At 43.0% G+C, this 24,851-nt stretch overlaps 1 protein-coding gene across 2 annotated transcripts in view; it reads left to right on the plus strand.

The window, feature by feature from the left end:
• Positions 1–24,851, plus strand: part of UCHL3 (ubiquitin C-terminal hydrolase L3) — an 81,531-nt gene that overhangs the window by 1,963 nt on the left and 54,717 nt on the right. For both annotated transcript variants that reach the window (XM_074988960.1, XM_074988969.1), the window contains one exon: positions 14,081–14,209. In XM_074988960.1, coding sequence (XP_074845061.1) covers positions 14,135–14,209 — 75 coding nt within the window. In that variant the 5' untranslated portion in view covers positions 14,081–14,134. Of the gene's footprint in view, positions 1–14,080; positions 14,210–24,851 lie in introns of those variants that run through there.

A 24,851-nucleotide genomic window follows, 5' to 3' on the forward strand; every position in this document is an offset into this window, starting at 1 on the left:
TAATTGAAACAGAAGTTGACTAAGTGGGGAAGAGTATCAAACAAGGTACAACTTGAGTGTACCATCTTATCATCTGTACAGTGGTTGAAGTTTATTTACAATTTGTATAACAACCATACATTTTTAGAACAGTTCAGCTCCACTTCTGAAACTGATTACGAATTGCAAGATTAAGAATTAGAAGATGCCTGTGTCATGTCATCTGCTTTTTTACTAATATACTGCTGTACAAGAATAGTGTGTTAGTCACGTAATTGGACAGTAGTTAATCCTGTGCTCCTTACCTAAAATTCATTTTCAATTTCAAATAAAGTTGAGATTTACTTTTATAAAGAATGGTCGGGAACCTGGAACACAACCTTGATAAGTAGTGCTTCTGAATGATTGACTCATATCCTCCCATAGGACCTAATGGTTTGCCTGGTCAATGAGGCTACATGTCAGCAGGCGTAAAGTTTGTAAAATGCTTTTTGTGCCTTTAAAATGATGGATATTTTGTGTCTCTAAATACGGTGTGCATTTTGGCATACGTTATTGACTTTTATAGGCACAAATTTTAAAGGTGTTATTCAGTTGCTAGATTATTTTTGGAACACGGTGTGTGGTTTTGTTAAACTTTAATGCTATAAAAATAATCTTTACACTCTAAGCAAAACCATGCTTTTGCTTTCAGCAGATGTTGGTAATCATACTAAACAATGAACTTTTATGTCAATAAGTAACTAGGCAGTGAGAAATAGGTTAGATCAAGGCAATTTGTTACTTTTTTAAAATAAATCCACTCACGCTTTATATGCTGTAAACTCATATAGCTTTCTCAGTGTCTTATAAATGTCATTGATTTAAAACCTACAATACTGTTGTGTGAATTAAATTATGAAGAATGTTACAGAAAAAGATGTCACAGTTTCATTATTGTGGTTACTTCTCCAGTATGAGCATGTTGCTGCACTGGGATAGTTTGGGAAGAACATGTATTGGAGTTTCCAGTTTCTGAAATGCACGTTTAAACTGACATTTTGTTTCTTGCATTATCTATAATGTGTGGGTATTGGGGTATTGATTTCAAAGATTGGAGCTCTTCTGCTAGAGAGTACCTTCTTTTGCTTTGAAGTTGTACTCCATAACTCCAATACCTTAGCGTTACATCACCACAGTAACTGTAGTGCTTTACTTCAGATATACAGTTCAGTACACTCGAGCTCCATGCTTATATTGCCCAACCCCTGTGAAGCCTTTGCCACAATGTACCATTACTGCTAACCCACCTACATGCTATGCCAAGAGTATATGAACCAGCACTGAACCAGTGGCTCCATTTGTCTTAATGAAGTAGGTTTTGCCCATAAAAACTTAGATCCAAATAAATCTGTTAGTATTTAAGCCATCACAGGACTCCTCACGGTTTTTTGTATATACAAACTAATACGTCTACCCCCTCTAAAGATACAAATAGGCATTTAAGGGGATTGCCAAGTGACTTTTCCAGGGTCATGTGAGAAATCTGATGTGGAGCAAAGATTTAAACCAGGGTTTCCTTAGTTTGAGGTGGTATCCTTACTGTTGGACTGTTGTTTGAATGATCCTTCCTCTAGGTCTGTTTGTAGGCATGAAAAGATGCAGAAAAAATCCCAGTGGCTGGAAATGGAAGCTAGACAAATTGAGGCGGGAAATAATGTACAACTTGTTTAAACTAGATGTTTGTAATGATTGCTTCTAGGACTAGCATTTTAAGTTCATGAATGGGACTTTTTACAATTCCTCACAATTTATGGCATAATTTAGAATGAATCTTTTAGGAAACTGGGCCATCTGAAATAATTTAAATGTTAACATAGCACATTCTGCTAAGTACGAATTCCTTTACTTTTGAAGATGGTGAAGTGATGTACTTGTCTCTTTCACATGTTTACCATTCTGGCTTTTGTTCTGCTTTTTGGTTTTCACTTACCCTTTCTGTTTCTAGTTTCATGTTTCCACTTAGTTGTTTGTTAGTCTCTCTTACAGGTATGACTAGATTGAGGCTGTCTCTAATACTCATGCAGTACTAGCACTCAGTGAAAAGCATACACTATAATGAGAAAGGCAGTGTCTTCCCGATACAAACATGTGAAACTGCTTAATGCCCAAGATTACTTCGTTGGTTTCACTTGGTAGCAGGGCAGAGACAGTATTTTTTTACTGCTCTAAATTTCTTGGAAAGATCTGCAGATGATGCATGATTTTTGTAATATATACACCTTGTTGATATCTTAGTTGGCAGGTGGGTTGAACAGCACCAGGCCCAGTATACTTGATGGTCTAGATTATTGAGACAGAAGGGTGGCAGTGAGGAAAGTGGCCTCATATTAAGTTTATGCCCGAATCTTCAATGTTGGAATGACTATGCTGGTCCCAAGACACAATATAGAGTAGCCTTCAAGCAGCTGTTATTCTGCTCATTGGTGACATCCTCAAAGTGTTGTTAAAACTGCCAAGCATTAATTGGACATAGAACTTCCCTAGTCCCATCATCTGTGCTGGTAAAAGGGGAGATAGAAGGAACCATTCCGATGGCTCTGCTTGCTAATGATTTCCCCCATGCTGAAAGTGTGCAGGTAATTGGTTAAGTCATTTTTCCATTTTTTTGGTGCAGCACCACACAGGCAGAATGAGCCTCAGGATCTGGTTCAGGGTAGCTGTACATTAGCATATTGAATATTGTTGCACGTGTATTCTAGAAGTAACTCTCCAGTTGCAAAGAGGCAGGGAGTTGGTATCTCTTTAATGAGCAGTGCTGCTTTTACTCAGTGATGCAACTGACAACTGGAAGTATGAGTATTGTGAAAACCTTTCCATTTGTTGATGCAAATGAAAAGCTTGCAGTTTTCTCATTGATCCTCCTTTGCAAGTTCTAATGTATGTTCATTTCTCATTAAAGCTGTTCCTTGTCTGTATTGTCATGGGTAAGGCTACGAGTCTGTCACAGAAGTCATGGATTCCATGACTTTCTGGGATCTCCAAGATTTCTGCAGTTGCTGATGCGCTGGCCTGGGGGACCGCCTGAGCAAGTTAGGTAGCCCCTAGGCCAGCTGCACCAACCAATGCTGAGGAAGTCATGGACCACTTCCTTCCCCAGCAGCAGCAGCCAGAGTTTGGGTGTGAAAGGGACCTTAGGGCCAGGGCAGGAGGTTGGGCATGGAAGGGAGTAAGGGCTCAGGGTGGCACCAAGTCCTAGGTGAAGGTGAAGCCAGGCAGCTCTGTGCACTGCCCCTGTAGTCTCTAGCCCATTGGAGCTGTGGGGCCAGAGCTTGGGTTCGGGTCAGTGTGTAGAGCTGCATGGCCACAGCTCCACTTAAGATGGGGAGCCACACAGAGCGGAGTAAGGAAACTGCCAGTCTTGCCATCCCTTTCATTTTCCCAAGCTAGCAGGGGTCCAAGGTTGCCTCCTGCCCCAGAGCACCCAGAGTCAGGGTATGTAGTACAAAGTTCCAGATATAAATTTTTATTTGCTGTGACCAGTCCATGACTCTTCCTAAAAATACCCATGCCTAAAATATAGCCTTTCTTATGGGGCTCAGAAGCATAGAAGACTATCTAAATGTTTGGTATTTCTGAATTTTTTTAAACCATTTTGAAAAATTGGACTATTGGGCTAGCTCACTTGAAAGTGAGTTGACTGCTAGAGAAGGATAATAGTAATATTTCAAAAAAGTTTTACTTGCTTTACCTAGTTGGTGAAATATTTTTTACAACATAAATGAAATAAATGATTGAGGAAAACTTGAAGTAGAACTGAAAGATTTCATATATTGTAATAGCAGTCTTTTGAGCCATGAATAATTTATTGTACATCATGTTAAAATATAGATAAATATATCTAGCTTTTCAAATAACTAGAACAGCCCTGAGTCTGGAACACTGTGTTCACGAACAGTTTTTGTCTTCGGTGAAGTTTGCAGAGTTAGGAACCAAGCTTTTTTTAATCAGGTGTGGAACATTTTTCTTCCACCTGTGTCTTCCTAGTGACTTGACATTTTAAATATTATTAGGTAGTGTAAGTGGAGAAGAACTTTTTTTTAAATTTTCATGATCTTATGGAAAGAAAATTATTGTATGGTTAATTTGTTTCCATTTTTGGAACCTATTTCAATTCCATTTGCATACAGTATTCAAGATATGAACATACCATGGATTTACATAGGGGCAATATGAGATTTTTGTCTTTTTTATATATCTCTTTCCTAATGATTTCAAACATTGTTAGCTTTTTTTGATTTCCACTGCACATTGAGTGGCTGTAGTCAGAGAACTATTCACAATGACACTGAGAGCTCTTTGAGTGGCAACAGCTTACTGAAATCCCACTATTTTATACGTGTAGTTGGAATTATGTTTTCCAGCGTACATTACGTTGTGTTTACTAACACTGAAATCCATTTGCCATTGTGTTTCCCAATCACCAGTTTTATCTGAGTCCTTTATAGCCAGTCTCCGCAGTTGAAGTCTTTGTCTTCACAGCATTCTGGCTGCCCCCAGCATAGGGAGGGAGGAAAAAAGGTCAAAGCAGGATGACGTGTTCCCTATGCTATATGCTCAGTCCACGTACCTGAAAGACGCTAAGCTGCATGTATTCATAGGTATTTCCTTTGTCATCATGTTGAGCAATCCCTTTCCTCCTTGTGCATTGAATCATAAAGTTGAGCAATCGCTCTTGTGTGGTGCTTGCACAACAGTAATTGAATTATAAATCTCTTGATTACAACTCTCCTCCTCTGATTAGTCGTGATTAAACACCCTCGTGAGAGTGCCTATTTTGTATCTCACTATCTGACTTACAACATGTTTCATTAACGAGCGAATAGCAAAATCTGATACACACTAACCATACACATAATCTTCCAAAATAATGAGTTTCAGCAGATCATGACCTTTGATTTATCTTACCTGACGTACTTTTATGAGACATATAAATATATTAGTGGATGAATATGAGGGTTCTGGAATGCGGTTTTGAGGTACAGGCTGCCGCGTGTGGATTAGATGGAAAATTCAGAAGTGGATCCACTATGTATGAGCCCATGGAGTGGGGAACAAATGAAAGTGCCTCCAACCAGATTTGAATTTAGGATGCAGAATTTCCCACTTATGAGAATAATGGTCTCAGCTGACCACAGCAGAGATAAGTGTGTGAGAGAAGTAGAGCAGAAGGGTCTCAAATCCTCTGAATCCAGTCCCTCATCTTGAGTGATCCATCAGATGTGAGCTGTCATTGATCGTTTATTTTTGTGGATACAGGAATAATAAAACGGGTTCCCTTGGAAGGATTCTTAGGACTATGCTCCTCTTTATTTTCATCATCCAAAAAGAGAGTGTGAGTCAGAGGCATCCTGGATCTCGATTGGCTCAATGAGTGGATGAAGAAAAAGAGATTGTGTAGGAAAACCCTAGCTCATTTCTGTGGATCTAGCACATATATAGCTACGTGTTTCTGTAACAACATGCCATTACCACCAACTGTTGAGATTTCTTTGTGGCATGACTGAAGAGCAGAACAAGATACTTCCATTTAGACATTTTGTCAGGCCTGACGGTCTCTACCAAGATGCCCATTGTAATAACAAGACTCAGGTAACTCATTTGTATTCCTTCTTCGGTAACCTCTTGGCTAGAGCTCATATTGCAAACAGTGGCTACATCTACACTAGCAAGTTCTTTCTAAAGAGTTTTTGAAAGAAGGGAGCTCTTTCAAAAGATCCCGCGGAGCAGCTACACACACACAGCATTCTTTTGAAAGTAAATAGAAAAAACACTGCTCTCCTTTTGAAAGTGCTCTTAAACTTCTGTTTCAGGAAGAGCTCCCTCTTTCAAAAGAAAACATGTGTAGAGGCTCCTCAGGCCCTTCTTTTGAAAGAGCAATCCTCATGGCATCTGATTTTTTGATTCCCTGTCTTGTTCTTTCAAAACAGCAGGGGCTGTGTGGAGGCTCTTTTGAAAGAGCAGATCACTCTTTTGATCTGCTTTTTTGTGTTTGGACCCACACTTTTGAAAGAGGTTCTTTTGGAAGAGATTCTCTGGAAGGGCTTCTTTCGAAAGATCTCTGTAGCATAGATGTAGTGAATGTGTTTGCTGGATTTGTGATAAACACCAAGAAGAGGTCCATGACTTCTCCACAGAGAATGCACTTTGGAGTGGAAATTGACACTTGTGCTGCAAAGGTTTACTTGTCACTGAACAGATTCCACAATATCTGGAACCAGAAATCCATGTTGGTAAAGTGTACAGGGCTGGCCATAGTTCACTATCCACGGGGGATAGTGCATTGTGTAGTAATCACTCCCTGTGCAAAGTCCCCTATTGGGAGCCACTTTTTAAAAAAAAAAAAAAAAATGGAACTGGAACATCAGGTATTGGTTCCGAACTAGGTGCTGAACTATTAAGATTCTTGCCAGACATGAATTCATCTTTCTGTGCTTCACAGGAGAGACCCTCCCTTCCTTCTGTCTGCAGCCACATCACCTAATGGAAAAGCTCTGGAAACCTTTGGATACTCAGACTGTATTAAAGATCTGTTTCAGGTGTACTGAAATTGACAAATTGGAATCCTTGTTTGTTACCTTTCATTTGAAGTGCCAAAGGCTCAGGGAATCTAAACTATTATTAGTATAGATGGATCAAGCTATTTGCATCATAGAGGCATACAGAGAGTCAGGTGTGCCTGTTTAATATAGCATCAAGATGCTTCATAAGATCTATGGCAACGTTGTGGGTAGAAAGAGGCTATGCTGCTTCCACACGGGTCTGCAGGACGGCAATACGTTGATCACTTAAAACCTTTACTATATGCTACAAAGTGGACTTTTTCCTTTCCAGAGGCCTCTTTTGGCAGAAAGATGCTGCAAGTGGTGACCATTGTGGGCAGTTAACTCTTGTTCTTCCCTAGCTCATTCTGTTTTTCTTCTTACATCTGTTCACAGTTGCTATTTCCCACCCATATCTGAATTGTGGGAGATACCGAACTGTAGAATGGTGAATTTTTTACCTGATTGTTTCCTCTATGGTAGCAGTGTCTCCCACAATTCTACCCTCCTTGGATTATCTACAACTCCTAGCCCAGGGATAGCACTTAATTTTGGTAATGTCACTTGTTGACCATCTTGTACTATAGCTACATAAGGACAGTGGGCTCAAAGTTGTCTCCAGTGGGCCTTCTATGGCCGGAGCATTCTCACAATCTGGTCCAGGAGTCCCAACAGCCTAGGAAGGGGTGAGGGCATATCTGTCCCCCCCAAGTTTTTCCCATTCCCACTATCACCCCATTGCACCCTGTCCCCCGAGGCATGTGCCCTTGGGGATTATTGGGGGTTCTGGCTTGGGAGGGAACTGCAGGTAAGTGGAGCATACACCACTTCCCTGTGGCTTCCACTGCTATGGGAGATGCATGGGGACTTGACTGCTGTTACTGCCCCACAACAGGATACCCCCATCTCCTGCCACTAATCCATGAGGCTGAGTCCCTTGGAGAACAGGGTGCAATGGAAGTGAGAGGGTGGGATAGTGTTGGGAAGAGACTGGGGTTGGGGTGCGGGGATGGCCTCACCCTCCCAGGCCACTAGGAATCCCGTGTCAGATTGCAAAAATGCTTCCCCATGCATGGCCCATGGGCTATGAATTTGAGACCCTTGGTTTATGGGTTGGCATTGAAGCTGTTTTTTTTCTAATCATGTTGTACAGGTTTGCACACATAAGTATGGATGAATGATGTAGTAGTAGTAGTAGCATCTTTCAGTCTACGTAGACTATGGATCGCGCCCTTCGTAGTTCCGTTTGGCATCCTCATTTGCAGTGTCGGCTGTGACTGTGAAGACCCACACGAGAGTGACAGTCCTTGCTACATCTGTTGCATATGTAATGGGTGTCTGGCAGGTCCTTGCTGTGCTTTCTGTGGGCTCGCTTCTCCTTTGCTAGCTGTCTGATCCTCAACTCACCCTTCTGAAGGCCCTTGTATAGTTCCCGCCTCCATCTGCTGCGATCGTTTGCCAGCTCCTCCCAGCTGTCTGGCTTGATGTCTACTTCCCTGAGGTCTCTCTTGCAAACATCTTTGTAGAGCAGCTGGGGGCGTCCAGGAGGTCTTTTGCCAGAGTCTAGCTCTCCATACAGAATGTCTTTTGGGATCCTTCCATCATTCATCCTGTGGACATGGCCAAGCCAGCGGAGCCGCCGCTGCCTGAGGAGGGTGTGCATTGTTGGGATTCCAGCTTGCTCAAGGACGGTAGTGTTGGACACTCTGTACTTCCACGATATTCCAAGGATGCGCCTGAGGCAGCGCAAGTGGAAGACGTTCAGCTTCTTTTCCTGGCGGGCGTACAGGGTCCAAGTCTCGCTGCCATAAAGAAGGGTGCTGAGGATGCAGGCTCTGTAGACTTGCATTTTGGTGTGAGTGTATAGCTTGTTGTTATTCCACACTCTCTTGCTGAGTCTGGACAGAGTTGTGGCTGCTTTGCCGATCCTCCTATTTAGCTCAGTCTCCAAGGACAGGGTGTCAGTGATGGTGGACCAGAGGTAAACGAACTCATGGACGACCTCTAACGTATAGTTGTCAGTGCTGATTGATGGAGAATCAGCAACGTCCTGAGCAAGTACATTTGTCTTCTTTAGGCTGATGGAGAGCCCAAAGTCCTTGCATGCTTTGGAGAACCGATCCAGCAGCTACTGAAGCTGGTCTTCCGTGTGTGACACGACAGCAGCGTCATATGCGAACAGCATCTCTCTGATGAGGACTTCCCACACCTTAGATTTAGCTTTCAGACTTGCAAGATAAAACAGTTTCCCATCAGATCTTGTGTGCAACAAGATGCCCTCTGTTGAAGATCCAAAGGCGTGTTTAAGGAGGAGTGCGAAGAAGATCCCGAACAATGTCAGAGCAAGGACGCATCCTTGTTTGACGCCGCTCCTGATGCTGAAAGCATCCGATAATGTGCCATCGTATTGGACGGTTCCTCTCATGTCTTTGTGGAAAGACTGGATCATCTTGAGTAACCGTGGCGGACATCCTATCTTGTGGAGCAGTTTGAACAGTCCATCCCTGCTGACGAAGTCGAAGGCCTTGGTTAGGTCGATGAAGGCAATATAGAGTGGCTTCCTCTGCTCCCTGCATTTCTCCTGCAGCTGCCTCAGAGAGAAGACCATGTCAACGGTACATCTCTCTGCGCAGAATCTGCACTGCGATTCAGGATACGCCCTCTCAGCAATTTTCTGGAGTCTGCCGAGGATGACGCGAGCGAACAGTTTACCAGTGATGCTTAGGAGGGAGATTCCACAGTAATTGTTGCAGTCGCGTCTGTCTCCTTTGTTCTTATACAAGGTTACGATGTCAGCGTCGCGCATGTCCTGTGGAACCTCTACCTCTCTCCAGCACAGGCACAGTAGCTCATGTAGGGGTTCTGGGAGAGTGTCTGTGGCACACTTGATAACCTCTGGTGGTATATCATCCTGGCCCAGGGCCTTTCCTACTGCAATGTTGTCAATGGCTTTCTTCAGTTCATCCACAGTTGGTTCCTGATCCAGTTCATTCATTACTGGTAGGAGCTCGATGGCATCGAGGGCTGAGTCGACCACAATGTTCTCGCATGAGTACAGCTCGGAGTAGTGCTCGATCCAGCGCTCCATCTGTTTGGCTTTGTCAGTGATGACATCACCAGATTTGGATTTCAGAGGTGCCATCTTGTTCTGGGTGGGTCCTAATGCCTTCTTGATACTCTCGTATATTCCCCTCAGGTTACCAAAGTCAGCACTGGTCTGGATGCTGCTGCATAGCTCGAGCCAGTAGTTGTTGGCGCAGTGCTTGGCTGTCTGCTGTACTGTTTTTCTGGCTGCTCTGAGCGCTTGCAGGGTATTCTGGCTTGGCGAACGTTTGTACTCCATGAGTGCAGCGCGCTTTTTTTCGATGGCTGGAATCATCTCATTGGAGTTAGCTTCGAACCAGTCATTTGTGACTATAGGCTATAGGAGGGTGTGTGAGTAGCAGAGGCTGTGCTAAATTTTGAAGTGTCTCCAGAAACTATAGATAGGAGGGAAATAGCCCACATAGACAAGAATTCTGGGAGATTCAGCTAGCAGAAAATAAGTTACAGTAAAACCACGATTATCCAACCTTGTGTTTTATCTGACACCACCTGGGGTGTGTGAGATAAACTGGAGTGTTGGATAATGGGAATTTGGATAATCTCCCTTCAGCCCCATGACAACCAGGAATCAGCAGCTAGCCGGGGACAGCCTGCCCTGCAGGAGAGGCCCAGGCAGCCCCCACTGCTTCCATCTCCCGTTTCCCCACATCTGCCCCCTAGTAGGCGACATTTCCGGTTATCCAACCATCAGTACATCTCAATTATGTTGGAGATGGGGTTTTATTGTATTAGGTAAGAAATTTGACATTCTTAAGTATCCTGCAGTTTTAAAGTATTTTAGCTATGTTTTTAATTCTGTTTTTGTGTATTAACTGAATTCCAATTTATCTAAATGATACCAATTATTAATCCAGTAACTAAAAATACATCATATACCTTTTTCTAGCAGAATTAAAATATGAGCATAAAGAGGCATAAGTGATAATGGCCTGAAAATTTGTAACAATACACAATATTCTCCCAGCTACTAAATTTAGAGTAAAAGCTACAAGTAGTTCCAAATCAAATAGTTTAATATCACATCTTAAAGGTTACGAGCCAGTGAGAATCACCCTTTCTTTGGGAAAATGATGTAAAAAGTCTAAATATAAAATAAGATTAAATTCAGTTATTCAAATCAATGTTTCCTGATTGTTGATTTAAATAATTAAAATCAATTATTTTAAATCATTTTAACTTTCATTATTTCATTCTGGTTTTATCCGGATTCTCTTATACTTCCTTCGTAATTCTAAATCAGATCTCAACTTAGTGAGAGTTTTGGTTAATTTTTTGCATTGAGATGGCAAGTGAGGAGAATATTGGGAATAAAATGTTTGAAATGGCTTTATGTCTAAACTTCCCAGTGCAGGGCACATGAATGATAGTTGTTACATTTTCTTTTAATAAATTAAAAATGGTTGGTTATACTCTGTTGCTTTTCCTTTCTGTGTAGAGTTTTTAAAACTTCATTGATATATGTACCTTCGTTGCTTCCTCTTGTACGTCCTTAAAAATACGTGTAATCTTGTGCACTTTGTTTTTAGAAAGGATAACAATCTCCTTTTATATCTTCAAAGATGGGTAATTGGTACCCTGGATTTCTTGTGATGAAATACTTACAGGTTGTACCTCCCTCATCTGGCACCTCAGGAAGTGTATGGGCTATTAATTGGTTGCCCTTCCAATTCTCCTGCATCCTGAGAATGCAGCCAATTGAATAAGATTTCTTTGTAGATTAGTTGCACAGCTGTAGAAAGGTATGGAAATCCATAATCTACATGGAAACTGTATAGCCCAGGGACATTCAGAGGGACAACTGTATACGTTTGAAAGTTAAACTACTTTTTTTAGACTTTGGAAAGAGAGTTTCAAGATAAGCCACTGGCATGTCATCGTGCTTTACTTAGCATAAAACTGGCCGAACAAAATCGGTATGTTCCATTTGTCATAATAATTGTTTCTGAATTGTTTCTCAACCAGCAATCTCTTTTCATGGCATCTTTCGTAAGAATAGCAAATATTTCAAAATTATCAAAAGATTGTATGTAGGTTCTGAATTTCTTCAAAGTTGGAGTTGAAGACCAGAACTTGTAAATTTATTTTAAGCAATGTCAGCACTACCACTTTAGTTAGTGAAACTTGTCAGTTGGGATGAGAAAAAAACACAACCTTGACTGACTCAAATTTCACTGATAAATGGGCTGTGTCAGCAGGAAGGATTTTCCTTCTGATGTAGCGAATGCCATTCATTGTGAGTGGTTTAATTGTACCAGCAGACAAGCTCTCTTGCTGACAAAGAATGGCTACACAGGAGACCTAACAGCAATCCAGCTGTAGCAAGTGCTGGTACAGGGTATCCTTGTAAAATCTGTAGTATAGGCATATCTTTGGTAAACGAGAAACAACCCCAAGGAGCGATCATGTTACTGAAGGGCAGTGATTGAGGGTTCTTAACTACAAGGACAAGAATTCTTGTTAGAGACAGGTTCAGCTTTTTTTTTTTTTTTTTTAAAATGAATGGTGGTTCTTGATCCAAAAATTCTTTTCTGCTGTGTTAGGTCAAGAGGATTTAAAAGCAAAGGCTTCAGGGGATGCCCTAACAAAACAGATCCCTCTGGTATATTTCTGTGACTGCCAGCATCTACCAACTGGTGGTGTGTTGCCCTTTCCCCATATTAATAACTGAGAAGACTCAATGTGTGTAAACCAAATACATAACAATTTATTTGGGGAAAAGTTTACAAAATAGGGAACAAAAGGCGTAATTGAAAAGTAGTATAACATAAAGTCACTTCAACAATACAGTAGTTAGTCTCTTATTGTTATGAAACCAGGACCCAGTAAGCAGTAACATTTGGCCAGATATTAAGGATAGGTGAATAAAATACAATTTCACAGAAACCTTCTTTCTAGTTCCTAAGTTGGTTGCTCAGGACCTCTTTTTCTTGGCTCTTGGAAACCCTCAAGAGGCACTCTGAATAGATCCCTTGTAGTTTGTTGAGACTGACAAGGTTGCTGGCTGGTATGGAATGGAGCCTTCTGGCTGGCGTCTGATTCGGAGTCTAGGTTACCTGGAAAGGAAGATCCACGCAGCCTGCCGCTAGAATGGGCAGCAGCTGGCTGAACCTCTGCTGGCCTTTTAAACAGTCTGACAAGAAAACCCCTTGTGAGGAAATGCTATATAGGATCTGCCCCTGCAGGAAGACCCTGTAGAATTTCTGACAGGGTTCCAGTTTCAGCTGGAATGTATTTACTGCTAACCATCAAGAAAACGACAGGAAAATCTTAACAGTCAGACTGAAAATCATATGATAGATCTACCATTTTGTAAAACAAACAAACTGGATACCCTTCCATACATTAAAACATATGAACAGTTTATTGGAAACCTAACTAGAAGAACCTAGGGTTTTATGCTTCACAGCTGGTATGGGAAAGGTTGAGTACCACAGATCTAGCATTAAAGGAATAGCTCTGAGGGAACAGAACTATATAAACTTTATTGTTATGATCAGACTTCCATTAATCTGTCTAGGTAACATGAATACTTTATCCTGGGTGTCATAAAGTAACTTTTCATTTTCATTATATATCAGATATACCTTGCAAAAGAACACCTTTAAAATATACCCTTTCTAACATTTCAAACATTAATCTCTTTAGTGAAGAAGGTCCTCAGGTGTCATGTTGCTCAGGTCAAGTGTCTGTAAATGAGTTATGTGCCTATTAATGTTTTTAACAATATGGTATGATTTAAAAAAAATACATGGGGGAAGGAACAACTTCATTTCTTAAATTCATGGACTCAGGTTTCAACTATTACACAACCACATGGACCTCTGGCATATTCCTCATCTCAGTGACTAAAATACAACTTGAAAAATTGTTGACTTCAACATCCACTTTTTTCCACTCCATGGAAGCGTCTACATTAGGAAGTAACTTGGAAGTTAGGCAGTACATCGAAGTAGCCAGCAGAGAGTCTACACGCATTTTCCCTTTGAAGTTAACTTCAAAAGCAGGGAGCACAATTTCCAAGTCCTTACTCCATTCCCGGGAATGGAGTAGTGCCCTACTTTGAAGTTTAACTTTGAAATAGCATGTGTGTAGATGCACTACTTCAAAGTTGCTTTGAAGTAAGCAACTTCACTGTTATTTCTGTAGGGTAGACACAGCCCATATGGCTGTTAAAAGATAGTTAAAACTGTTGATGCTGTAACAATGGAGCCTCATTATATCTTAATTAGCATTACACTTTTTCAGTTTGTGATTAAAATTTTACTTCACTTCATCCCTGTATTTGCCTCTCAAATATCTTGATCTTAACAAAGTCTATTAAAGTGTACTTGACTTCACAACTGATCAAACATGCTAATGGATGTTATTTATTCATACATCTGTTTAATCCTATGCATTTTTCTTTTCCTTACTAGTTTCTCAAACAGTTAGGTATACATCCTGACTGGCAGTTTGTAGATGTGTATGGTATGGATCCAGAACTACTTAGCATGGTTCCAAGACCTGTCTGTGCAGTGCTACTTCTCTTCCCAGTAACCGAAAAGGTAAATATTTACTATTGATACCTGGTAATTTAAAGTCAGCAAATACAGTCAAAATGCCCTTCATATGTACTGTGATATCTGTAACTCTTTACATCTATAAAATAGTTAATGAGACTTAAGCTTTCTTAAAAAATACCTTTGGTTTGTGATAGTCTGTTCTTGTCTAATAAAATTATTAAACAAAACTGTGCAAGTGTAAAAGTATTAAAAATAAATGTAGAAACAAAGGAAAATCTGATGTTGCTTTGTCAGTAATGTTTGTCAATATTTTAAAGGATTTTAAGGTCTTAATGGATGTGCAGCATTTAGTTTTGCTGTTTTAACATTTATGCCTTGTTAAGACATGAACAAAGTGGTAAGACAGATATTTTCCACATCCTACCAGTACTGATGATTCAATTTAGTATGCAGACACACTAAATCAAACTCTGGAAGATCAACCCTGAGCAAGTTGACCCTCCGATAAGTGTAGGTGTACCCTAAGAATTTATACAAGAAGCTGTTAGACCCAGGCCAGGGAAAAGATTAGCTCTGTCTCAAAGGATTTTACCTGAAATAAGGACTAGATAAGAAGTAGATGACTTGTACATCTTTCTTAGTGTATTAGGTTTATCTGGCATGTTTCGTTCTTTAGATTAGTAACTTGTTTTGATCTGTTTTCAACTGCAATCACTTCACTTAAATCCTACTTTTTATACTTAATAAAAACACCTTTTTGTTTATTATGAAACATGGTATAAATAATTATTATCTGGGTGAGCAACATCTGTGACTAACTCTTTCATTGATAAAGGGGGCAAATCTTATAAGCTTTCTCTATATAAAACTTTTTTACAGAGTGAGGCAGATTTATTTGAGGTTTTGGTCTGTGTAGTTGAGTCCTGAGTCCCCTCAGAGTTGTTATCAGCGTCTATGTTACTCTGCTGGAGGACTGTAATCCCAATTCTGTTCCTTTGCTTGGGAAGGCCAGAACTTCTTGCCCAGCAGGAGAGCATGATGTAGTGCCTCAAAGGACAAATGAGTGGGCTCAGTGTCATGACCAGCTATCATGATCACTGGGTGACAGTCCCAGGGGGGATCTCTGTGATCCAACCCATCACAAACCCTACTTGTTGTGCCACTGTGATAGATCAAGACCCCCAAAGAACTGTTATCTGATCTGCTGAGACAACAGTGAGCCTGCTTGCCCTGTAATAGCCTGGGCACCCTGTAATCCTGTCTTGCTTAGCATAGCTCTCCAGCTAACCCAGCGCAGACACAAGAAAGGGCCACATCTCTCTGCTTGTAATACAGACAGCAGACAATACGGTGAGGACCAAATCTGCAGGATGCAGATACACAGCTCTTCTGGGAGCAGAACCCCACATAAATCTATCTAATACTTTGTATGGAATTCCATACAGCAAGCTCATGAAAATTTGCCCTCTTTCCAAATGTGAAGAGAGATGCACAGATTCCTCCGTCCTCACTAGTAAAAGTTATTAATGCTTAGTTTATTAATATATAAAAGTAATTTTGTTAAAATAGAAAAGGTAAAATTTAAGTGGTCATAAGAAATACCACACAGAATAACGTAGGTTACTAAGGTGGTGGGGGGAAAACACGCAAGCTAAGCTTACAGTGAAGAACTAGTGACAGAGAGAGAGAGAGAGAGCTGTGTTAGTCTGTATTCTATCAAAACAAAAAAGTCAAGTAGCACTTTAAAGCCTAACAAAATAATTTATTTATAATTTAAATAATTAAAATAAAATAAAATAATTTATTATTTTGTTAGGCTTTAAAGTGCTACTTGACTGCTTTAGTGAAGAACTAGTTACGTATAATATCTCACTTTAAAAGGTAACAGGTTGTTAGGGAGCCAGTAGCCATTTCTTATGGGCTGATCCTCAGGCTTGTAGGAGAACCAAGTTCTGGCACAGTTCATTGTCTCTTGCTAATGGGCATTACTCCTGTGTCTGGTTTGTTCATTTTTGTACCTGATGGGCTGGTTATAGTCTTTTCACAAAATGGATACATTGATAGAAATATTGACTGCAGATTTATTATCTTCAGATACAGAAATGATACAGGCAGACAAACAGGATAAACACCTGCAGTAATCATAACCTTTCCAATGATATCTCACATGAAGTACCTCACACAAAAAACATTTCAATTGTCATATTCATAAATGAGGAATAAGGAATTTCCTGTCACAACAAGCATAAGGGATTAATGTCAGAAATGGTTACAAGAGCAATAAAAATAAACATTTTATAGTAACTAAAACTTAAACTAGACTTGGTCCAAAGAAATCTTTACCCCATGTTCCCAGCAACAGGGCTCATCAGATTCTCAGGTCAGAATCCTACACTGTTTCTTTTTTTCCCCCCAGAAAACCACTTTTTTTCTGAACCTCCCCCAAACACCCAAAGAATTCTCACAGCCAAGCAGGATAATTCAGATAAGAGAGCTTTCCTCTCAAAATAATTACTCCAGTTCTGTGAACAACTTTTTTCTGCGAACGACTTTCAGGGTCAAAAAAGAATGCATGTGAGCAAAGTAAAGATATTATTGGCTCATGTCAAGGCTTCTCTTACAATGCTGTGGTTGTGAACTGAAGAAGTGAGTTAACTCACGAAAGCTCATGCTCTAAACTTTTGTGTTAGTCTATAAGGTGCCACAGGACCCTTCGTTGCTCTACAGATCCAGACTAACACGGCTACCCCTCTGATACTGGTGGTTGTGAACTGTGGCTGTAAATGAGAGCACTTCATTTTGCAATGCTGTAGCTATGTAAACGTGATTTTCTGACATTACTTGTTCAGAGATTAAAATGTTTAAGTAATGTCAAAAAAGCCCCCGTAGCACAGACATCACCCTTCTCAAAGGGAAAGGGCAATAGAGGTGAATACAGACAGACAATGAACATCTGGGGTGGGTTTTGTGCCCTCTGCTTTAAAATCCATCCATCCTTGAAATGCATTTTCCTGAGGGTTATTCCTAGATGAAGTTCCTTCAAGGCCTGATGATGCATATCTACTGTCTCATGCTGAAAAAGATTCCATGTTGCTGAAATACAAATTCATCTGTTTCTACCCTTTTCACTACTAAAGAATGACTGCTTGACCAATGAATGCATCAACACCAATGAATGTGACACCTATCTAAAGATGTAAGTTTGCACTTTGTTTTGGAGAAGCTGACTTACCCATTCCCCATACATGCCTGGTAAACATCTAGAATGATCATTTCAGTTTCTGTGCATAACTTTACATAGATTGTGACCCATATTTCACCGTGATATAATTGATCAGTGAGTAAGTAGTTTTGGTATGATACCTCAGAAACCATGTTTTGTACAAAAATATTAGAATACTTTGTAGGGTGTGAATACAGAGCTGCATTCAGTCACGGTATGCATTCTGGTAGTTTTTAATGTTCTCCCTGAGCCATTCTGCTTTCCCAATTGGGTGCTTTTTGTTGCTGTCAGGTCCTTTTATTTTCTGGTACTTGCATATCTCTCGGTCTTGAACCCTCACATCAATCACTAGTCCTTTGATAAAAGGGGACTGAATAAGCCTCTTGTCATGCCTTCTTGAGGGCTCACAATTAGTGCTGCATAGCTAGCCTTGGTAGTCTGGAATGCTTACAGCTGAAGAGGCATTCTTTCCTTCTTGAAGGCCAACCTTGCTCTAAGTGTAATATTCCAGCTTCTGCTGGTCAATGCAGAAAGTAAGACTGCCAAGATATTGAATATGCCTTAGTAGTATTATTGCTAGTTCATTGTACCAACAAGTAGTTTCTTTTAATCCCATAAATGCATTTTTATTTTGTTCCACTTAAAGAAAAGTAATGGAATTTTTGCAGATAGTTATTTGATAGAAATTTCTAACTATTTATTATAATGCTTTTTATTTCTGTGATAAACCAAAGAGTTAAAGGAGGGAAGCAGCATAGCTCCAGTGAGAACAACATTCCTTCAGTAGATAAGAGAATGGAATTTTCTGTGATTGACAAAAGCAACTATGGTGCTTTCAGGTTTGCTGTGCTGACTGATAAAAATCAGTCACCAGAGCAACATATTGAAAAGATGGACAAACTTAAAATCAGGACATACATTCATCTTTGTAGTCCAGATTGTCTTTCTGAATACCTGCCTATTCAGTTCCACTTGCAAGCAGCTGTTTCTGATTTATCAGTTTGTAAAAGCACAGTATATTTCTTTTATCTTTATCTATTGGTAAACTCTCCATAGCAGGGTAGATCACACCAAAATAATCAATGAAACAATACAGTGATGTATGTACAGTGGGCTGAACATCAGCCAAAAAAACCTCCCAGTTCAATAGCTGTAGAGCATTTTCTGGAGGGCGGGGGCGGGGAATAGCTTTTACTCTTAAGAGTAGCTTGTCTTTAGCAGAAATTCTGGAACTTCACTGAGACACAGAGTTTGCTTATTTTTAAAGGTATCTTGGCAGCGGCTATTCCCTCAGTTTGTTCCCTCCCAAATGAAAAGAAGCTGCTTATATAGCCTTTCCCACCCAGCTTTGGTAGCATGACCTACGAAACCCAGCAGACCTCCAGTTAAAACTCCCTATGGTTCTTATAGTGGAGAGTTCACCCAGTACTCAAGAGTTCCATCTTTATGCTCGAAGGCTACGTCTACACTACAAGATAAGTTTGACTTTTAATAAATTCGATTCTTCTTCGAGTGGTCCCCATGGGTGCTCCACAGTAGGTGTCAGGCTTGCCCCGGCGCTGCAGATCAGAAAATTTCCAGCAGTCTCCGTTGGGTCGCGCATGCACCAATACACGCCAGTCCTTTGTGCGCTTTCGGTCACATGTGCGATCCGGTCCCCACCAGTTCCTTCTCAACCGCCAACAGCTGCAGACGGAATCCGCTCTGGCTCCAATGCCTGAGAAAGATAAAACTGTGTTTATTACTGTTAATAGTTATTAGTTGATAGTTAAACACTGTTGAAGCTGTTCTGTGTTATATACGTATATAGTAAAAAGAGAGAGAGAAAGAGAGAGAAGAAGAAAAGGGGGAGAAGAGAGGGCAGAGGCGGCCACCTTAGGCGGTCCGCTATCCTAAAGGCTGCGAACGTTATCTGTTCCAGAACTGATTAGCCGCTAAGTGCCCTATTAACATTCAAAGACTTAAACACCTGGGCAGAGATGTCTTTGCCGGGGTTTAAGAAATGTGAGTCATGCCAAGAGGCCATGCCTGCCTCAGATGGGCATAGCAAGTGCATTCGTTGCCTTGGGGAGACCCACATTCCACAAAAGTGTCCTCACTGCTCTAAGCTTACAGCCAGAGCCAGAAAGGACAGGGAAAGGAGGCTGAAGATGATTTTATTTGATAAGGCCCTCCAACCTGAACCATCGGAGTAGCCCCATAAAGAGGGGCCATCAGGGTCGCACAAGAGGAAGGCGGCTTCCCTAACCTCCTCTGTGCAAAAGAAAAAGAAGCTCTCCCCAGCTTGATTCTTGCCTGTAACATCCGTGAGCAGGACAAGTGGAGCACAGGGCCCTGACCCACTGGCTGCTCATAGCGGAAAGACTGTAGCGCACATAGCTGTGCCTGGGCCACCGACCATTAAGCATTCGGCACCGAGGGCACGGCAGGCGCCAATGCGGCAGGCGCCGGAATCGGCAGCACGGACTCCCACGGCACCGAGCCTTGCGGCACCGGTGGCACTGGAACAAAGGTACCTGGCACGGGACCCAGCGGTGCTGGAGGAAGCTACCCGCGTGGCACCGCGCACAGTGGCACCGGGCATGTCACTGCCAACGGCACCGGAGGAGGCGGCACCTGCTCCTTAGGGTCGGAGCAAAGCAAAAGCCAAAACCCAGCACCATAGCCCATCTCCAGACGTCATCGCATTGCCGTTATCGCCTAGCTCTCCCCCCGCCGCCCCCCCCCGAGATAGACACAGCACACCGGGCAGCAACTCCAACAGCCTGCTTCAGACCTCCATCGCCTTTTCTTCAACCACCATCCCCCTGGCTTAGGCAACCTTCACCAATCTCCAGTATGGATCCCTATGAATACTATCACAGAGCATCTCCACCATTGTCAATGTCATCACGGAGATCACGCTCTTCTAGGCACCATATGTACACGCTCCGGTCGTGGTCCAGATCTCCATCACCGGGCCCTTGCCCCTGTTGTTATGGCCATCCTTACCACACTGAACACCAGCACAGGGGGTCCAGATCCAGGGGTAGATCCCCACCCACACCTCGCCAACACCCCTTCATACAGCCTCACTCTGTGAGAAGAACACAGCCTTCTCCTGCGGAAACTGGTCCAGAGTCCCTGGACCTTCCTTCAGAACCCTTAAAAAGAGCAAGCATATGAACAAGCTCAGGAACCAGAGGAATTAGAGGAGGTGTATCATAGCGACGCCTCTTCGTCCTCCCCAGATGAGGCGGTTGTCCCCGGGGATGTCTCCCCACCCCCCGGACAACCTTAAGCAATTCCAAGAGCTGTTCAAGAGGGTAGCACACACACAGGACATTCAAATAGCAGAGGTGCAGGAGAAACATCATAAACTCCTGAAAAATTTGAGACCCCCGGCTTCATCCAAGATCACCATCCCACTAGATGAAGCAATTATGCAATCAGCCACCAGCATATGGCAGACTCTGTCCTCCATTCCACCTACAAATAAGAGGGTGGATAAGAAATACTTTGTTCCAGCCAAGGGCATGGAATTCCTGTTTAACCACCCCCAGCCAAAATCCTTGGTGGTCGAAGCATCACAGCATAGATCCAAGACACCCCAATATAAATCAGGAGGGTCAGATAAAGATGTGAGGAAATTAGACCTGTTCTGCAGGAATGTCTAATCCTCCTCTACCTTATTACTGAGAATGGCAAACTATGCAGCACACCTGTCAAACCACAACTTCGACAATTACTCCAGACTTACCTCCCTCATGGATTCCCTTCCAGAGGACAAGAAACCGGTGCTGAAGGCAATCATCCAGGAGGGCTACATGGCCTCACGAACAGCAGTTCAGATTGCCCTGGATGTGGTGGACACGGCAGCACGCTCCACAGCCACAGCAGTGGTAATGCATAGGGAATTGTGGCTCCAGACGTCCGGTATTCCCAGAGATCTGCAAACAAAAATTGTGGATCTTCCATTTGATAAACAAAAGTTATTCGCAGATTCAACCAACTTGGTCCTACAGTCCAGCAAGGACTCGAGAGCTACACTTAGGACCCTGGGCATATATACGCCCCCGTACAGGAGGAAGAAGTTTTACCCCCAACAAAGGCGCTACGCTTATCAACCACAGCGTGCACAATATCAACGGGGCTATGACCAAGGGCACCACCAACAGCAGCAACAGTATAGGGCCCCCAGACGACGTCCCCAGCAGGGTCGTGCACCCCTGGGGCAAGCCCTGAGACAGCGAATTTGACAGGTATGTCGAGGACTGCAATAGCAAGACCATCCCTCAATGCCAATCTCAGCATATGTTCCACCATCGGTTCAAACCGTTCTACTCTCAATGGCAAAACATCACGACAGACAAATGGGTATTGGAAATTATAGCCAAGGGATACATGAACCCCTTCCAATCACTACCACCACCGAAACCTCCCACCCAGTCCTTCCTCAAGGACCCCTTTCACGAGACAAGGTTAAAACAGGAGGTAGACCATCTCATGTTTATAGGGGCGGTGGAGAGAGTACAGGAACAATTCCAAGAGAGAGGTTTCTACTCATGATACTTCCTAACAGAGAAGAAGACAGGAGGCTGGAGGCCACTCCTGGACTTACGGGCCCTCAACCGACATTTACGCAAACAGCGTTTCAAGATGACTATAATTGCCTCCATAATCACGGCACTGAACGATGGAGACTGGTTTGTGGCCCTTGACTTACAGGATGCGTACTTTCATATAACAATCCACCCAGCACACTGATGTTTTCTCTGCTTCAAAGTAGGCAGGGAGCATTTTCAATACAGAGTTCTTCTGTTCGGTCTCTCTTCGGCACCCAGAGTTTTTACCAAAACGCTGGCGGTACTATCAGCTTACCTACACAGGCAGGGTGTGTTCATTTTTCCATATCTGGACAACTGCCTACTGAAAGGGGTCTCAAAGGCAGAGGTCCTACGCATGATTCACGTCACTACAAACACACACGCCTCGTTGGGCCTAATTATCAACCTCTCGAAATCAAAGACCGAGCCCACGCAAAATATAGAGTTCATAGGGGCACGCATAGACTCTATTACATCAAGAGTATACCTGCCGATTCCCATTTCTGCACCATCAAATCCCTGGTACAAGTAATGATGTACAGCCCTATAGTGCCAATCCTAACATGTCTACAACTGTTGGGGCACATGGCGACCACCACGTTCGTGGTACAAAATGCCAGGCTACATATGCGAAGCCTGCAGCATTGGTTGGTGAGCATTTACAGATCAATAGTCCATACCATCCACAGGGCAGTATCACCCACGATGGAGGTGCAAAGATCGCTGGCATGGTGGGCAAATCCCAAGAACTTACAGGTAGGGGTGCCCTTCCACCAACCACAAATTGTGATTTTTCTTACAACAGACACATCCCACATAGGATGAGGAGCACGCACTTCGGCAACAAAGTAACTCGGGCTATGGTCCCCTGCGGAAAAGATATTGCACATAAACATACTAGAACTCAGAGCAGTGTTCAATGCGTGCAGACGCTTTCGAAAATACCTGCACAGCAAAGTAGTCAGGATCAATACTGACAGCACCTCCACAATGTTTTATATCAATCGACAAGGAGGGGCCAGATCCCGTGCGCTATGCGCGGAGGCAGTCTGGTTGTGGAACTGGTGCATTGTCAACAATATAATGCTAAAAGCCTCATACATACCCGGTGTCCACAACGTGAAGGCAGACCAACTAAGCAGATGCTTTGTGCTCACGCACGAGTGGCAGATCCGTTCTGATCTGCTCCGACAAGTATTTCACAAATGGGGGTTTCCCCAAATCGATTTGTTTGCCACCCACAACAACAAGAAATGCCCTCAGTACTGCTCCAGAGCAGGCATAGGACAGGGATCCTTGAGGGACACCTTCATGGTTCCATGGAAGGGCCCTCTGTGTGTTCCCTCCCACAACACTCATCCACAAGGTTCTAGAGAAAGCCAGAAGGGAGAGAGCATGCATAATGCTTATAGTCCCAACCTGGGGCCGACTGCAATGGTTTCCTCTGCTTCTGCGCATGCCATGCCGCCCGCCACTCCCCCTACTGGTAGTGCTGGACATTCTCACGCAGGCTCAGGGGTCCATAGTGTACCCACATCCTCAAGGACTCCGCCTACATGCGTGGCTAAGCCATGGCTCAGCGCCTTGGAGAGCACATGTTCGGAGGGAGTAAAACAAGTCTTGGAGTGCAGTCGAAGGACTTCCACCAGACGGACTTACGCGCAGAAGTGGAAACGATTTATCTCCTGGTGCTCTTCCAAGCAGTTAGCTCTTTTGGACGTCCCTACAACTGTAATTCTAGAATACCTGCTGGAGCTGAAACGAGACGGACTCTCCCTATCCTCACTAAAGGTCCATCTCGCAGCTATATCAGCGTTTCAACACAAAGAGGAAGGGCCAACCATATTCGCCCATCTTATTGTCACACGGTTCCTAAAGGGGCTGGCAAACCTGTACCCCCCTCGGAAACCGCTATCACCGTCATGAAATTTGGACTTGGTCCTCCACACGCTGTCAGGACCACCCTTTGAACCATTGGCGACGGTGCCGCTCTGGTTACTTACCATGAAAACAACCTTCCTTCTTGCGATTGCATCAGCCGGCAGGGTGAGCGAACTTGCAGCAATAATGGCAACGCCGCCCTGCACGGTATTCTCAAAGGAAGTGGTGATCTTACGATTACACCCAGCCTTCGTTCCAAAAGTTTCCTCAGAGTTCCACATTAATGAACCAATAGTATTACCCTCGTTTTATCCTAAGCCTCACAACTCCAGCAAGGAGGCACGGCTGCACCTACTAGATGTGAGGAGGGCGTTGGCCTTTTACATAGACAGAACTAAGCCCTTCCGGAAAACGCACAGACTCCTGGTGTCTCTTGCACCCAGGTCAAAAGGGGAAGGCCTATCCTCACAAAGAATTTCAAATCACATTGTATCCTGCATAAGACCGAGTTATGAGCTCTGTAAGACCCCTCTGCTAGTTCCGCCCAGGGCTCACTCCACCAGAGCGATGGCAGCATCGACGGCCTTCTTCAAAGGAATCGCGTTAAAAGACATCTGCAGAGTGGTGACTTGGTCATCTTACAACATCTTCGCCAAGCATTATGCCATGCACCATGCCATGCACCGGGTGTTCGATGAGGATACACGCCTATCGATAGGAGTCTTTTCAAGAGCAAGCTGCACATAAATCAGGTACCCATCTCCTTATTTGGGGTCACTGCTGGGTAGTCACCAACTGTGGAGCACCCACGGGGACCACTTGAAGAAGAAAGAGAAGTTACTCACCTGTGTAGTAACGAAGGTTCTTCGAGATGTGTCCCCGTGGGTGCTCCACTACACACCCGTTCCTCCCCACTTTGGAGTTCTGTTTGGTGTTTTTCAGGAGCATCCGGGGCGGTTGGTCAAGGAACTGGCAGGGACTGGATCGCGCACGT

The sequence above is a fragment of the Carettochelys insculpta genome, chromosome 1 (assembly GCF_033958435.1).
Source record: "Carettochelys insculpta isolate YL-2023 chromosome 1, ASM3395843v1, whole genome shotgun sequence".
Taxonomy (NCBI): Eukaryota; Metazoa; Chordata; order Testudines; family Carettochelyidae; genus Carettochelys; species Carettochelys insculpta.